Here is a 12283-nt window from a genome sequence, read left to right as displayed (position 1 = left end):
GGTGAAACGTAGACAAGTCAGAATCAAAAGTTGAGTTTACTTACAGCTATAAAGTCTAGTTGTAATTGTATTCTCTAATCTGTTTGTTTGCTCAATTAATTGTTTACCTATGGTAATGATTATTTTTAAAATATACTTTTGTATTGAATTGAGCAGGTAGTTTTCGAACATGGTCATGCACATGAATACCTGTGGGAACTTGTCAGACATGCAGATTTCCAGGGTGTTCTCAATCATGGGTTGGGGAATCTGCAACTTGAGCAAACTTCCCAAGCAACTTTGGTGTATGTATCCATAGATCACATTGCAGCATCACTTCTTTTTTTTTTTTTTTTTTTTTTTGGTGCAAAAAAGGTAATTTTTTTTATTTTTATTTTTTTCAATATATGAAATTTATTGTCAAATTGGTTTCCATACAACACCCAGTGCTCATCCCAAAAGGTGCCCTCCTCAATACCCATCACCCACCCTCCCCGCCCTCCCACCCCCCATCAACCCTGTTTGTTCTCAGTTTTTAAGAGTCTCTTATGCTTTGGCTCTCTCCCACTCTAACCTCTTTTTTTTTTTTTTCCTTCCCCTCCTCCATGGGTTTCTGTTAAGTTTCTCAGGATCCACATAAGAGTGAAACCATATGGTATCTGTCTTTCTCTGTATGGCTTATTTCACTTAGCATCACACTCTCCAGTTCCATCCACGTTGCTACAAAGGGCCATATTTCGTTCTTTCTCATTGCCCTGTAGTACTCCATTGTGTATATAAACCACAATTTCTTTATCCATTCATCAGTTGATGGACATTTAGGCTCTTTCCATAATTTGGTTATTGTTGAGAGTGCTGCTATAAACATTGGGGTACAAGTGCCCCTAGGCATCAGCACTCCTGTATCCCTTGGGTAAATTCCTAGCAGTGCTATTGCTGGGTCATAGGGTAGGTCTATTTTTAATTTTCTGAGGAACCTCCACACTGCTTTCCAGAGTGGCTGCACCAATTTGCATTCCCACCAACAGGCAGCATCACTTCTTAATAGAACAATGTTCACGTCAAAATGGTGCAAACTTGGATAGACACTTTGGACCACTGGTGCCCGATTGAAAAGGAGTATTCTTGATCTAGTTCATTGCCCCCCTGCCCCCCCTCCCCCTGTATATATATGTCCTCTTAGAAAGGACAGTTGACTTATTTGAAAGGGGCAGGAAATTTGCATTTTCTGTGTGTTGGTTGATATTCATGTTGCCTGCTCTCATTAGAAAATAAAAAGTGTACAGGTACTAGAAAGAATTCAGGTGCTGTAAGGTTTCCTTTTCTCTTTTTTCTCTTCTGCTTCTTCCCCCGCCTCCTTTTCCATTCTTCACGATATTCATTGACCTGCATTTGGGGTTTTGTGTAATAATCATGTGCTACATACAGATCTGCTTCCGCCAGGCCTTTCAATAGTGAAAGGACAGGGGGAGCAGGAAGAAAGAACCATCTTATACTTTATCAGGTACCTTAAAAAAACAAACACACAGTGAGAGCAACATTAATTCACCACTTTGAAGTTTGAGATCACGGAGAGCAAGAAAGCCTTTTCAATATATGTATTTCTTTCTGCTTTTCTGGGGGTTGATTTAAGGTTGCTCACTTGGAGAATCACAGATGTGTTGTTCACTCTTGTAACTTAAGATTATGCGGTTGAATGTTCCTTACTGTCTTTTTAGTGCTATATTTATTCTTTGTTTTCCACAGACATGATGCCATCATTATCTCAGGAACTGAAATGGCCAAACAAATCCAGAAAGAAATACAGAGAGGTGTGGAATCATGGATTTCCCTTGGGAACAGAAGACCTCACCTCAGTATCATTTTAGTGGGTGATAACCCAGCAAGCCACACGTACGTCAGGAAGAAGATCAGAGCTGCGTCTGCTGTAGGTGGGGATGCGTTTTAGTTGTTCTTGTTACTAAGTCATGTCTTCTTGTGTTCCTTCAAAGTGCAGTAATTATCAGTGAGAATTGCCAAATAAGTGCCATTTGAATAACATTTACCATTATTACCATTACTATTAGAGATGAGTTACCCAAGTTTATATTCATTTCCTAATGTTTTTCTCCAGCTTTCTTACTGAATTAATTTGATGTGATTTCAGATCCTATGGTGATATGTCAGAGGAACACTGTACATTTAAAGAGCCCATTTTTAGGGGTGCCTTGGTGGCTCGGTCGGTTGAGCGTCTGACTTTGGCTCAGGTCATGGTCTCGCAGTTTGTGAATTCGAGGCCCACATCAGGCTCTGTGCCATCAGCCTGTCAGCACAGAGCCCACTCCAGATCCTCTGTCCCCCTCTGTCTGCCCCTCCCCACTGGCGCTCTCTCAAAAGGAAATAAACATTAAAGGGCCCATTTTTAGGTATAGCATAGGGAATGTAGTCAGTGATATTGTAATAGCATTGTATGGTGACCATTGTAGCTACACTTGTGATTAGCCTAGCTAGCAAAATGAACATACTTGTCGAATCACCATGTTGTATACCTGAGACTGGTGTAACATTGTGTGTCAGCTGTATTTCAATTTTTTTTAAAAAAAGGCCTATTTTTATTATACTTGCTTTAATCAGATAATAAACCTGGCCAGTTCGCTCTGCTGAACTTGGCCTAATAATGGTGGTGAGGGGTATTAACATATTTACTAGATTCACATCCCCTAACAGTAGCTCATCACAAATAAATGCAATACGATACTGGGCCAAAAATTGCGTGTGAATCATGAGAAAACATCTGTACTCTTTGAGACATCCCTTTTAGTGGTGGTTTGAACATCATTTTTGTAGAAGGTCCTTTCCTTCCAATGAGGCAAGGCGCAGAGGAAACCTTTTTATGCACCGTGTAAGACACCGTTGTTGAAAAACCACATCTTTGCTGGTCAAATGACTCTCTCTGTGTTTGTTGTTCTTCCAGGGATCCGTAGTGAGATCATTCTAAAACCAAAGGATGTTTCTCAGGAAGAACTTTTGGATATAACTGATCAATTGAATATGGACCCACGAGTCAGTGGTATATTGGTTCAGTTACCACTACCAGGTACCTAAGGCTCTTGTATATGTCTGCTTTGGTGAGGAAAAAGGGCGTCTTTCAACATTCTATCACGGCACTGCAAGTAGTTTAGGAAATACGTTCACGAAGGGACTAGCTCTTACACTAGCAGGTAATTGTTGGCAAAGCCTGGATGACTTCTGCTTGCAATGACTGAAACTTATAAAGGAAAAATGTAGGCAAAAATTACACATAGTCCTTACTTTGTACAATAGCTCCAAGACCGTGACAATGACTGTGCACACTGAAACCAGGCAAAGCAACCTTAAAAACCCAATGGGAAAAACAACAGTCATTCTCTGACCTTTATTTTTTTATTTTATTTATTTATTTTTTAAAATATTTTTTTCAACGTTTTTTATTTATTTTTGGGACAGAGAGAGACAGAGCATGAACGGGGGAGGGGCAGAGAGAGAGGGAGACACAGAATCGGAAACAGGCTCCAGGCTCCGAGCCATCAGCCCAGAGCCCGACGCGGGGCTCCAACTCACGGACCGCGAGATCGTGACCTGGCTGACGTCGGACGCTTAACCGACTGCGCCACCCAGGCGCCCCTATTTTTTTATTTTTTTAAACAAAAATTAAAAGAAATATTTTTTAATGTTTATTTATTTTTGAAAGAGAGAGAGAGAGTGGGGGAGGGGTAGCGAAGGAGGGAGACACAGAATCTGAAGCAGACTCCAGGCTTTGAACTGTCAGCATAGAGCCTGACGCGGGGCTCGAACTCACGAACTGTGAGGTCATGACCTGAGCTGAAGTCAGACGCTTAACCGACTGAGCCACCCAGGCGCCCCTTAAACAAAATTTTTTTAACGTTTATTCATTTTTGAGAGACACAGAGAGACAGAGTGTGAGTGGGGGAAGGGCAGAGAGAGGGGGAGACACAGAATCCGAAGCAAGCTCCAGGATGAGCTGTCAGCACAGAGCCTGATGTGGGGCTCAAACTCATAAACCGTGAGATCATGACCTCAGCCAAAGTTGGACACTTAACCGACTGAGCCACCCAGGTGCCCCTCGTTCTCTGACCTTTAAAATGTTCTCCCCAAACATTAAAAACTCTCTCTCTGTGGTTCATAAACATATAGGGAAATGGAACACACAAAAAAAGGGAAGCTAATATTTGTTCAGCACACTATAAATTAAAACATTAGAAACATCGAGAATTAAAGTGTTATTTCTTTGCAAAAAACTTGTTCAGAGGAGCTTGCACGGGAGCTTGCCTTCTCATCATGTAACTTACAATATGGAGCAAGCGTCTTTCCTGGGCCTTGGTGAATTCAACTGCATATTCCTCTCTAAGTTTGGGTCAGTTTCCATTTCGTCCTTTGTAATCATTTGCCAAGCAGTCTTCTTATGGTTCATAGTTTTTTCACGGTTCTGAAATCTCTCTGAGAGTTTCTCTTATGGGATGGTTTATGCTGGTGCCACTTCCTCTGGGATGTTGTCATCGTTTTGTCATAAGAACCTTCTTCATGTACGGGAGACAGTCCACCTTCATTAGAGCTTCTGTGGCTGCATATCCACATGGCTCCAAAGGGCCCAGAGTCAACATTCCAGGGTCACCTCATTCCTGCACAACCCATTTCCATTCAATCAGAGTCCTACCGGAGCACTTAATCATAGCTCTTCCCTTCCTGGGGACACAGGTTTCTGTTATTTTCGCTTTGTTGTTGCCATTTTCAGACCTTCTGTTCACATCTCATTTCACTTCCAGTGTCACCACATTTTATTTTTTTGCTGCCCTGTCACCTTTACAGGTTAATTCCCTCTGTTGATTATCTACTTTTGTGAAATGTCTTGTAAGTTGACCACCGGGAGACCAGGAGGAAGTATGATTTGCTGTTGATGTTTGACCCAAATAACAAATGTGCAGTGATCAATCATCAACGGACTTTTAAAGAAGTGTCAAATGTGTTGCTCAGGGAACATGATGCTCATCTTTATTTACACGGTGATTTGTGAACCAGAGGGCCAGCAGCTCTTACATAATTACTCACAGTTAATTTACCATGATAACTGAACTTTGAACTGTGCTATTGGACGATTGGTGCTATTTAAGTAAATTGTGGCTGTGAAATTCATGTGTATTTCAACTGAGTGAAGTGAGGACTGCCATATAGTATAGATTACAGAAGGTTTTTTTTTTTTATTTTTTTAAATGTTTATTTATTTTTGAGAGAGAGACAGAGTGTGAGTGGGGGAGGAGCAGAGAGAGAGGGAGACACAGAATCTAAAGCAGGCTCCAGGCTCTGAGCTGTCAGCACAGAGCCTGTCACAGGGCTCGAACCCACGAACCATGAGATCATGACCTGAGCCGGTGTCAGATGCTTAACCGACTGAGCCACTCAGGCGCCCCTAGATTACAGTAGTTTTGAGTTCATCTATAAGTTTTGACTTGCAGAAAGTAAAAAGTGAATGGTGCTATTGCATGAGATCCTTGTATGGTATTGATTATACTTTATCCAACAATATAACTTAATTCCTTGGTATATAACTATCGTGCTATTTGAATTGTACCAAAAATTCACATTTCTAATTCTCATACGGATTTATTAGCATTGCAAATCTGTACAAAAAAATTTGGCAGTGGGTTTAAGCCCAATTGTTTGGCTCATATTAAAAAAAAACAAAAACAAAAACAAAAACAAAAAACAGTCTTCTTTGTACCATAATTGCCAAGCACTCTTCTTGTGGTTTGTAGTTTTTAAAAAATTTCTCCCGGCTGTAGTTGAACTGAATTCAAATAATTATTAAAAAACACATCACAAATTTCCAAATTTACAAATCTAAAACATTAGATTTTGTTTGTTTTAAAAATTAAATGCAGGGGCGCCTGGGCGTCTCAGTCAGTTGAGCATCCGACTTCCACTCAGGTCATGATACCACGGTTCAGGAGTTCGAACCCCACTCTGCTATCAAAGCGGAGCCAGCTGGGAATTCTCTGTCCCCCTCTCTTTCTGCCCTTACCCTGCGCTCACAACCTTTATCTATCTATCTCTCTCTCTCAAAAATAAACAAATTAAAAAAATTAAATTCATATCTGTAGAAATTTTTACCTGTTTAGGGCAACCTTTCTCTGTTGGCGAATTTATCAGAAAATTGCCACTAGATGGCACTGTTGGTCTGTCTGTAGTAAAATTGCTTGCGTCCTGTGTTCCTTCTAGAGAGTGAGAAGCATGAACCAAAGGGACTGTGGTAATAACAAATATCTTGATGCTCTAAGAAAGAACAATTCTCTATGTTGCCGAAAAGCCAATAATATACAAAATAAGAATGGCTAAAATTTATTACATTAAGCATTTATTTATTATGTCTCAGGAACTTTACATTTATTACTTCATTGAATCCTGATACTAATCCTGGGTAGTCGGAGCTCTTATTATGGACATTTCACTGGTGTTAAGATTTGAGGCACAGAAAGCTTAAGTAACTTCCCCTAAGGTCACCGGGTTGATAAGTAATTGAGCTGGGATGGAAGGAAGACTGGTTCCTCCTGCCATTACTTTTAACCATTGTGTTACCCTCACCAGCATATTGGTGGTAGCTAGTGAGTAATGTATCATACTATGTGGCAAGTATTCCTTTATACGGATAATTTTATCTACTCCTCAAAGCAGCCTTATGAGTAGGAATTGTTTTCTTTATTTTACATATGAGAAGACTCGTCTATATTACTTAACCTACGTTATACTGGGACATATGGTGTGTTGATGAATAGAAAAAATTGGTTAAAGTAGAAAATTATAGAACAATGCATATTTACCTTAAATATTGTTTTATAACATAAATCATTTAAATACTCGGTTATTCATCAGTCTTTTGATGTGGGTCACAGATCTTTGGAACTTAACTGATTGGAATTTTGAATCATCTTCTGGTATTAATAATACCTACGAATCATTGCCTCTGATTTTCAGTTTGAGGTGAAACTATCTCAGTGAAAATTCTTACTGCTTTTTAAAATAGCTCCCAGGGTGCCTGGGTGGCTCAGTTGGTTAAGCCCTTGACTCTTGATTTCGGCTCAGATCATGATCTCACTGTTTGTGGGATCAAGCCCCACATCAGGCTTCGTGCTGACAGAGTGGAGCCTGCTTGGAATTCCCCCTCCCTCTCTCTGCCCATCGCCTCCCCCAACCTATGTGCATGTATGAGCTCTCTCTCAAAATAAGTAAATAAATGTTTTAAAAAATCTCCCAATCTACGGGGCGCCTGGGTGGCGCAGTCGGTTGGGCGTCCGACTTCAGCCAGGTCACGATCTCGCGGTCCGTGAGTTCGAGCCCCGCGTCGGGCTCTGGGCTGATGGCTCAGAGCCTGGAGCCTGTTTCCGATTCTGTGTCTCCCTCTCTCTCTGCCCCTCCCCCGTTCATGCTCTGTCTCTCTCTGTCCCAAAAATAAATAAACATTGAAAAAAAAAATTAAAAAAAAAAAAATAAAAAAAAAAATAAAAAATCTCCCAATCTTCATGATTGTCCTGTTCATATCTAAATCCTTACTAATTCATTTTAGTTCTCAAGAGCCTTTCCAGAACATTCGATTTAGTGTTTATAGAAATAACAGCTGTTTTCTTCTCACACTCTGTTGTCATTTGTTTATTCTGTTTTAATTACATTATATTATTTACTGTGAAAGAACTAGCAAAAACTGATTGGGAAAGACTTGATTATCATGAAGGTCAACCGGTAGGGGCAGGCATAGTTAAACTACTTTCTGATTTGTTCTGTGAGCTCTGAGCATCAGCTTTCATGTTTTACAGAAGAAATGGAACTCTTTGTGTCCTGGCAGTAGGTTGGCTATGTGGAAGTAGGTTGAGCTAATGTCTCCTGTCCCGGTCTTAATAAAATTGTTAGAAGGAACCAGTGAAACAATGAGCAAATGAAAAAAATGAGGTGATTCGAGTTGATCATGCCTTGCATTTTATATCATTTGGTTAATAATTTGGATTCCAAGTTGTCTCATGATTAGAAATTGGGGATTATTATTCACAATTAGGGAAATATCTTGAGTAAAAGAAATTCTGAATTAGAATTATAATTCTGATGTTGCAGGACAAGTTTGCATGGGATGAATCAGAATGTACAGATAGTTTCCGTGCCTCTCACTTAGATAAAAACCAAAGAAATGGGATAGAATTCTTCCCTATTTGATGGTAATAAGGTTGTTTCAAGCTAAACCTCTGTTCATGTTCAGGAGCTCTGCAACTTGCGTCAGGATTGGAAGTATTCAGGATATGACCGTGTGTCCATAGTCATGCAGCCTGGCTGTTTTTCCTGTAGTTGACCCTCAAACCACAGAGAAATAAAAACAACCACATGCAATGTTTCCCTACTCCCATCCTGACTGTGATCAGAGTCTATTAGTATCAATAAGTGGTCATTTTGTCAAGCCAGAAAGATGTCTGCTTTTCACATTCTATGTATTTTTTCTCCTAGTCATGTATTATTTGCTCTTAGCTTTTATTGAGTTATATCTATTAAAGTGGTATTATATTAAAAGTTATGTCATTTGTAGAGTATGTATCAGCCTATAGTGTTAAAAAAAAGGTATAATAATGATCTTTAAAAATTCGGAAGCAATTTTTTCTAACTAAAGCAAGAAAAGAGAAATTATAAAGTGCTTTATATATGGTAACTTGTATGATGCTTACAGCACTCTTACCGGTAGGTGCTATGCCTTTCAATCTGTGGTTTGTAGTGAAGGATAGTAAAAGAACTGAGTAATTTATGTGATCAGGGAGGTAGTAAGTAGCAGAACAATGCCGGCAGAAGCAATGATGTTGTCCTTTCAGCTGCCATCACTGTCCTACAATGGAGATTTCAAGGCACATACCAAGGGAGATGTTTGCTCATCTCATGTTTTCTTGCTTTCTAAAGTCTACTTTTCATTTATTTCTAAAACAAAATGATTAGGTAGAAGGAGAAGACTTATTCCATCTTATCCATCATTTTCTAAAATCATTTTTCAGCTATTGAATGTGACATCTTTGAATATCAACATCTTCCAGTTTATGTAAGGGGATTAAAAAGAGATATTAGAATAAAATATTGGAATAAAGGATTGAATCTGGAGGGAGTGAGTAAGAAGAGTTAAAGTCTAGTGTGTAGATTTAACAAAGATCAACTTTTCTAATAATTAGTAGGCATCAAAATGGGGAGATTGACCTAATTAATTAGCATATAGATATATGTATTTCCTAAATCTTAATTCCTCATTTGGAGAAAAAAAGTCTTTGCCATAATTGCTTTTCTTAAGAGGTTATGCAATGTATGTATGCAGAATACTTATTATTGTATTTTTCGTGTTCTTGACCAGAGTGGGAAATTTTCATCACCCTAGACTTCTTCATGGTTGTAGAGCCCTTTATTCTATTTATTTCTAAATGATTTCCAAATTTTGACTTGACCTTTGTTATAACATTTTCCCTCTTTCTCTAGGGAGAAGAAAGCCCAGTTCTGTGTTTGAGTGTTCAGAACAATTCTGCATGGAATATTTTATTAATTGAATATGGCTTTAGCCTCTGACCTCTTAACTATATTGATTATCTGTCACACATACCAGAGCTGACTTCTTTCCAACCGTCAGGTCTTAGCTTAAATGCCACACTGCCTCAGAGAACACTTCCCAACCCACACCCTCTGAAATTATTTTAATTCTGTTATTCTCTATTTCAGAGTTGCCTTTTCTGTGGCAGGAAAAGTTCTCCAATATCTACATGCTCCCATCATTTCCCAGCTTCTCAGAGCAGTTACACTGGGGCCATGTGACTATCTTCAGCTGGATTGTGAGGGGAAGTGACTTTTGTGAGACATTTCTTGACTGAGATGGTTAAAAGCTACTGTGCTACACGGCCCCTTCTTTTTTTATTTATTGCAGTTATTATGGAAGCTAGATGTTACAGATGATTTTAAATTATAGGAGGGAGGGAAGTGGGATTCTTTTCTTTAAAAGTTTATTTATTTATTTGAGGGAGACAGAGACAGTGCTAGTGGGGGAGGGGCAGAGAGAGAGAGGGGGAGAGAGAGAATCCTAAGGAATTTCTGTGCTGTCAGCATAGATCCTGATGCGAGATTATGACCTGAGCTGAAACCAAGAGTCAGATGCTTAGCTGACTGAGCCACACCGGTGCCCCGGGAAGTGGGATTCTTATGGAGCTTTACATGAATAAGAATTAAATATCCTTTCATAAGTGACTCAGATTTCAGAATAAAGCACACACATACATATGCACAAATTTGATGACAACTATAAACCTACACATCTAAGAAGCTCAACAGGGGCGCCTGGGTGGCTCAGTCGGTTAAGCGTCCAACTTCGGCTCAGGTCACGATCTCACAGTCCGTGAGTGGGAGCCCCGCGTGGGGCTCTGGGCTGATGGCTCAGAGCCTGGAGCCTGCTTCCGATTCTGTGCCTCCCTCTCTCTCTGCCCCTCCCCCGTTCATGCTCTGTCTCTCTCTGTCTCAAAAATAAATAAACGTTAAAAAAAAAAATTTAAGAAGCTCAACAAAGTCTAAGCCTATGCAATAGGAAGAAAACTATACCAAAGAACACCATAATCAAATTGTTCAAAACCAGTGTGATAGAAAAAGTATCAAAAGTAACGAGAGAGAAAAATCGCATTACATAGAGAGGAACACAAAGAAGGAAGCAAATTTCTTGCTAGAAACAATGTAAACTAGAAGACAAGGGAGTAGCTTGGTCTTTAAAGTATTAAAAGAAAACCTGTCAATCATGAATTCTATCCTCAGTAACAATATCTTTTAAAACAAAGGCAAAACAAAGTATTTTTCCAGAAATTTAGGGAGGGGAGAACCCAGAAAGAGCTGAAAACAATCACCAGCAGACACATACTACCAAAAAATGTTAAAGGAAGTCCTTCAGACAGTAGGAAATGATACCAGATGAAAATATGTATCTATCCAAAGGAATAAAGAGCCCTGGAAATGGTAGCTACATGAGTAAATATAGATGATATTTTTCTTATCATTCAAATCATCTTAGAATATAATTGATGTTTAATCAAAAACAAAAACCATGGAATATGTGATTTGTAACGTATATAAGTAAAATCTACAACAGTAACACAAACATTGGGAGAGAAGAAATGGTAGGATATTAATGTTAGATTCTTATATGGGAAGTGATATATCACTTGAGGGTAGATTGAGATAAATTCAAGGTATATACTATAGAACCACAAGCAACCACTAAAAAACACAATAGTTATAGCTAATAAAAAAAGGAGATAAAATGGAATCACTAAAAATATTCAATTATTCCAAAGGAAGGAAGAATAAAGGGGCAAAGACAATAATGAAAACACATAGCAAGATGATAAGTTTAATGACATAATGTTGTAAATAACCCTATAAAATGTCAGAGGTTGTCAGATTGGATAAAAGTAAGAGCAAACTATATGCTGCATACAAAAAACACACTTCAAGTATAAAGACACAGAGAAGTTACAAGCAAAACAATGGAAAAGATATGCCATGCTAATACTAATTAAAAGAAAGTTGGAGTGATTTTGTCAATATCAGGCAAAGTATATTTCAGAGCAATGAATATCACCAGGGATAAAGAAGGTCATTCCCCAGTAATAAAGGGATCTGTTTATCAAAAGGAAATAACAGTCTTGGGGTGCCTGGGTGGCTCAGTTGGTTAAGTGGCCAACTCTTGATTTCAGTTCAGGTGGTGATTTTGTGGTTCTTGGGATCGAGCCCCATGTTGGGCTCTGTGCCAACAGTGGGGAGCCTGCTTGAGATTCTCTCTCTCCCTCTGTCTCTGCCCGTCACCTGCTCATGGTCTCTCTCTCTCTCTCTCTCTCTCTCTCTCTCTCTCTCTCTCTTTTTCTCTCTCTGAAAATAAGTAAACTTAAAAAAAGAAATGTCTTAATCACTTATATACCTAAAAAGAAACCTTCAGTAAAAACTAATAGAATTACAAGAAAAATAGACAAATCCAAAATTATCATCATACATTTTAGTACCTCTCTGTCAATAATTGAAAGAACAAATAGACAGAAAATCAGTGAGTATGGAGATTTGAAGTACAGTATCATCCAATTTGACCTAATTGACATGTGTAAAACACTATCCCAGCAAACAATAGCATACACACCTTTTTTTTCAAGTTTACGTAGAACATTTCCCAAAAAAATAGCATATTCTAGGTCATAAAACAAATCTCAAATATAAAGGATTCATGTTGCCTAAAGTGTTT

At 38.8% G+C, this 12283-nt stretch overlaps 1 protein-coding gene across 2 annotated transcripts in view; it reads left to right on the top strand.

Annotated features, from left to right (window-relative positions):
• Positions 1-12283, top strand: part of MTHFD2L (methylenetetrahydrofolate dehydrogenase (NADP+ dependent) 2 like) — a 150476-nt gene that overhangs the window by 15964 nt on the left and 122229 nt on the right. For both annotated transcript variants that reach the window (XM_040481207.1, XM_040481202.1), the window contains exons 2-3: positions 1726-1910; positions 2933-3055. In XM_040481207.1, the coding sequence (XP_040337141.1) occupies positions 1726-1910; positions 2933-3055 (308 nt within the window). The remainder of the gene's footprint in view (positions 1-1725; positions 1911-2932; positions 3056-12283) is intronic.

The sequence above is a fragment of the Herpailurus yagouaroundi genome, unplaced genomic scaffold, assembly GCF_014898765.1.
Source record: "Herpailurus yagouaroundi ecotype Mexico unplaced genomic scaffold, PumYag 28, whole genome shotgun sequence".
NCBI classification, from domain to species: domain Eukaryota; kingdom Metazoa; phylum Chordata; class Mammalia; order Carnivora; family Felidae; genus Herpailurus; species Herpailurus yagouaroundi.
This window is presented reverse-complemented; position numbering and strand designations above follow the sequence as displayed.